Below are 4,427 nucleotides of genomic sequence, written 5' to 3' on the forward strand. Positions count from 1 at the left end.
TGATGCTGGCCTCATAAAATGAGTTAGGGAGGATTCCCTCTTTTTCTATTGGTTGGAATAGTTTCAGAAGGAATGGTACCAGCTCCTCTTTGTACCTCTGGTAGAATTCTACTGTGAATCCATCTGGTCCTGGGCTTTTTTTGTTGGTGGACTATTAATTACTGCCATTGGTCTATTCAGAGATTCAACTTCTTCCTGGTTTAGTCTTGGGAGGGTGTATGTGTCCAGGAGTTTATCCATTTCTTCTAGATTTTCTAGTTTATTTGCGTAGAGGTGTTTATAGTATTCTCTGATGGTAGTTTGTATTTCTGTGGGATCGGTGGTGATCTCCCCTTTATCATTTTTTGTTGTATCTGTTTGATTCTTCTCTCTTTTCTTCTTTATTAATCTGGCTAGCAGTCTATCTATTTTGTTAATCTTTTCAAAAAACCAGATCCTGGATTCATTGATTTTTTTTTTAAGGGTTTTTTTTTGTGTCTGTATCTCCTCTTCTGCTCTGATCTTAGTTATTTCTTGTATTGTGCTAGCTTGAATTTGTTTGCTCTTCCTTCTGTGGTTCTTTTAATTGCGATGTTAGGGTGTTAATTTTTACATCTTTCCTGCTTTCTCCTGTGGGCATTTATTTAGTGCTTATATAAACTTCCCTCTAAACACTGCTTTAGCTGTGTCCCAGAGATTCTGGTATGTTGTATCTTTGTTCTCATTGGTTTCGAAGAACTTATTTATTTCTGCCTTCATTTTGTTATTTACCCAGTAGTCATTCAGGAGCAGGTTGTTCGGTTTCCATGTAGTTGTGCAGTTTTGAGTGAATTTCTTAATCCTGAGTTCTAATTTGATTCACTGTGGTCTGAGAGACTGTTCGTTATAATTTCTGTTCTTTTGCATTTGCCGAGGAGTGTAGATATCTATCTACAGAACTTGGTCCAGAGCTGAGTTCAAGTCCCGAATATCCTTGTTACTGTTCTGTTTCGTTGATCTGTGTAATACTGACAGTGTGGTGTTAAAGTCTCCCACTGTTTTTGTGTGGGAGTCCAAGTCTCTTTGTAGGTCTTTAAGAACTTCCTTTGTGAATCTGGATGCTCCTGTATTGGATGCATATATATTTAAGATAGTTAGCTCTTCTTGTTGCATTGATCCCCTAATTTTTGTATTTTTAGTAGAGACAGAGTTTCACCATGTTGGCCAGGCTGGTCTCAAACTCCTGACCTCAGGTGATTCACCCACCTTGGCCTCCCAAAGTGCTGGGATTATAGGCGTGAGCCACCGCGCCCGGCCTAAACTGGTAGTTTAATGCAGAATCTTATTTTCACTCTTACCAATAAAATGGTTTTGCATACAAAGTTAAGAGTGGACTCTAACATTTGTGTCTTAACCTTCTATAGAACTGTCAAGTAATCCACCTCTGGCTACCATCCTTATTCCTCCTCATGCTCGGATTCAAGCAGCTGCTTCAACCCCCACAAATGCCACAGCAGCCTCAGGTAAGAACGTTCTAAGTCTCTTCTATAAAAACATATTCTGGGCTGGGCGCAGTGGCTCACACGTGTAATCCCAGCACTTTGGGAGGCCGTGGTAGGTGGATCACCTGAGGTCAGGAGTTCGAGACCAGCCTGACCAACAAGGGGTGAAACCTCCTCTCTACTAAAAATAAAAAATTAGCTAGGTGTGGTGGCAGGTGCCTGTAATCCCAGCGTCTGGGGAGGCTGAGATAGGAGAATTGCTTGAAACCGGGAGGCAGAGGTTACATTGAGCTGAGATCGTGCCACTGCACTCCAGCCTGGGTGACAGAGAAAGCCTCTGTCTCAAAAAAAAAAAATTGTTTTTCAAAAGACATGATTACCTTTCATTTCATTTGATGAGTATGAACATTTAATACCTTTTATGTATCAAAAACAGCACAGCCAAATGAGTAAACCTGAATAAAATTTTTTGCTTTATTTCCAAAAAGCATAAAACAAAAGTACCCACCAGGACCTTATATATAAGATATAAATATCTTCTGATAATGATGTTAAATTCTGTCATCTTAGCAAAAGGATCACTTGAGGCCAGGAGTTCAAGATCAGCCTGGACAGCATAGTGAGACCCCATCTAAAAAATAAAAATAAATTTAAAAAAATTTTTTAAGTTAACGGTTTTTATGTAATTTCAGTAGGAAGTCAAATCAAATGAGATGTTTATAGCTGAAAACATAAACATATTGTTACTGAAAATAATTCACTTTTGTTTTTTTCCCCTCGAATGTAAATTATAGTAGTATACTAGAGAGGCAAATTTCCAAGAAGTATAAGCTATAAGTTTATACTTATATTTAATCATTTTCTTTAATCATTTGAAAGGACTAAAACTGCAATGCAAATACGTTTAACTGAGATTTAGATCAGAATGTGACGAGACTCTTATATACCAAAAAAAAAAATTATTCACGGGTTAGAGCTAGGGTGTACTGTGGGCCCGAAGCCAGCTAATGGTGAGGCCTGATTTAGTGAGAATCGGTGTCCTTGGAGATACTCTGAAAATATCCAACCCTTAAGAGTGAAGTAAAGTTCTTCCAAATAATGACTGGATGCTTTTAAAACTTAAAAGCTTTTAAAAGTTAGAAACATAATAGGTAGCACAATTAGGGGCTCAGAATTTGGCACCTTTATTTTCTCTCTCTCTGTCCAAAAAGCTAATGGCAGGAGCTGACTTCATTTTCTTTAAATAGTCTTGAACTGAGTTGGATCAGATCCATTTTTGCCTAAGGGTATTTATGCTGCAGGAGAGAAAATCTTTGCTTACTAGTTCTCATCATTAAACAGTAAGGTCAAAAACCATGTCCCGTTTGATATGGTGGTGTTTCTGTTTAATCTTAATCTTTTAAAACGTTGCTAATAAAGATATAAAACATTCTAGTTCATGTTCAGGAAAAGTCTGGAAAGAAAGATCTGTTTTCTTGTTCCAAGTTTATCAGCACATGCTACCTTGAGAAAGTCATTTGAACTTTATTAGTTTTATTAGTGTCTTATTCATTTTCCCAGTCTGTAAAATGGAGTGGCAATTACTTTAGGACGACATTTGTCTTTACTTGTCTTTATTTGTCTGTACTTTAGGACAGCATTGCCACTCCATTTTACAGTTGAGAAAGTGTGCTGAAATCTGCTTTAAAGTGTTTAAAGTAAAAATATTTTTTAAAGTATGACCTATTTAGAATCAAGACAGAATTGCTATGAGCCATTAACAAATTTAATACTGGCCCAGGTTACATTAATTGTTTACAATATGAAAAAGGCCCTAACCCTGAACTAACACATTTACTTATTTTATTGAGCTCATTTCCACAGTTTTACTTAGAATGGCTTTACACGGTGTATAAAAATGAGTAGGTTTTGAGCAGTTTAAACTAACTTTCTTAATGCAGGATACCAAACTTAATTAATGATTGTGACTTATGTTTTTGAGCAAATTGTCTGCTTAGTAGGAGCTTAGTATAATCTGATTTTCATGTTGTTTTGATACAGGTTACAGCAAACCGCAAAATAATAATAATAATTTACATGTGTATATTTTTACAGCTGTAGAAATCAGATTTCAACATAAAAATGGAAACTGACATTGAACTTTGACTCTGAGAGTTTACTCCAAAGTTGAATTGGGGTATGGGGAAGTTAATAGAGGAATGGTAAGCTGAGGTCAGAGCTAAAATTAGTTTAGAGAAATGCATGCTTTGAGTACCTTAATAATTACCAAAGAGGATATTTCAGATATTGGTCTGAGCTAAAGTAAATAAAGAAGTGTTATAATTCTGTTAAAATTTTCCATTGTTCATTAGATAAAAGCACACTGGTGTCGTAGAAAAAACGGTGTTTCTGGCCCCGCTGTTTAAGAAATATTTCTCCTTTAGGGCCTCAGATTTGTTACTGAAAGAGATAGAGTAAGTGAACTTAACATCATCATTTTAACAAGAAATGTGAGTTTCAAATAGATAACTTTTTTTAAAGTTCCCCTCATTGTAACCCAAAAACAGTTTAACCACAGTATAGTTAAACAGTTTTCTATGGCGCTGCAGTAGTGAAGCCCCAAGTATGTCACCAAACATACCTCAGGAAATGCTGGTCTAGACCAAGTGATTGATTGCTTGGCCTTCTGGGTGCCTGTAGTTAAAGATTCATGTATACTTTAAATAAGAATTTGTCAGTGTGAGTTACATTCTTTTGTAAGACCTTAAAATATATAAGTCCCCAGCCAGGCGCGGTGGCTCTCGCCTGTAATCCCAGCACTTTGGGAGGCCGAGGCAGGCGGATCACCTGAGGTTGGGAGTTCAAGACCAGCCTGACCAATGTGGAGATACCCTGTCTCTACTAAAAATACAAAAGTAGCCGGGCATGGTGACGCATATCTGTAATCCCAGCTACTCGGGAGGTTAAGGCAAGAGAATCACTTGAACC

General features: G+C 37.1%; 1 protein-coding gene across 2 annotated transcripts in view; it reads left to right on the forward strand.

Annotated features, from left to right (window-relative positions):
• GSK3B (glycogen synthase kinase 3 beta) overlaps positions 1–4,427 on the forward strand; it is a 268,959-nt gene that overhangs the window by 245,323 nt on the left and 19,209 nt on the right. For both annotated transcript variants that reach the window (XM_011987168.1, XM_011987169.1), the window contains one exon: positions 1,383–1,481. In XM_011987168.1, the coding sequence (XP_011842558.1) occupies positions 1,383–1,481 (99 nt within the window). The remainder of the gene's footprint in view (positions 1–1,382; positions 1,482–4,427) is intronic.

The sequence above is a fragment of the Mandrillus leucophaeus genome, unplaced genomic scaffold (genome assembly GCF_000951045.1).
Source record: "Mandrillus leucophaeus isolate KB7577 unplaced genomic scaffold, Mleu.le_1.0 Scaffold302, whole genome shotgun sequence".
NCBI lineage: Eukaryota > Metazoa > Chordata > Mammalia > Primates > Cercopithecidae > Mandrillus > Mandrillus leucophaeus.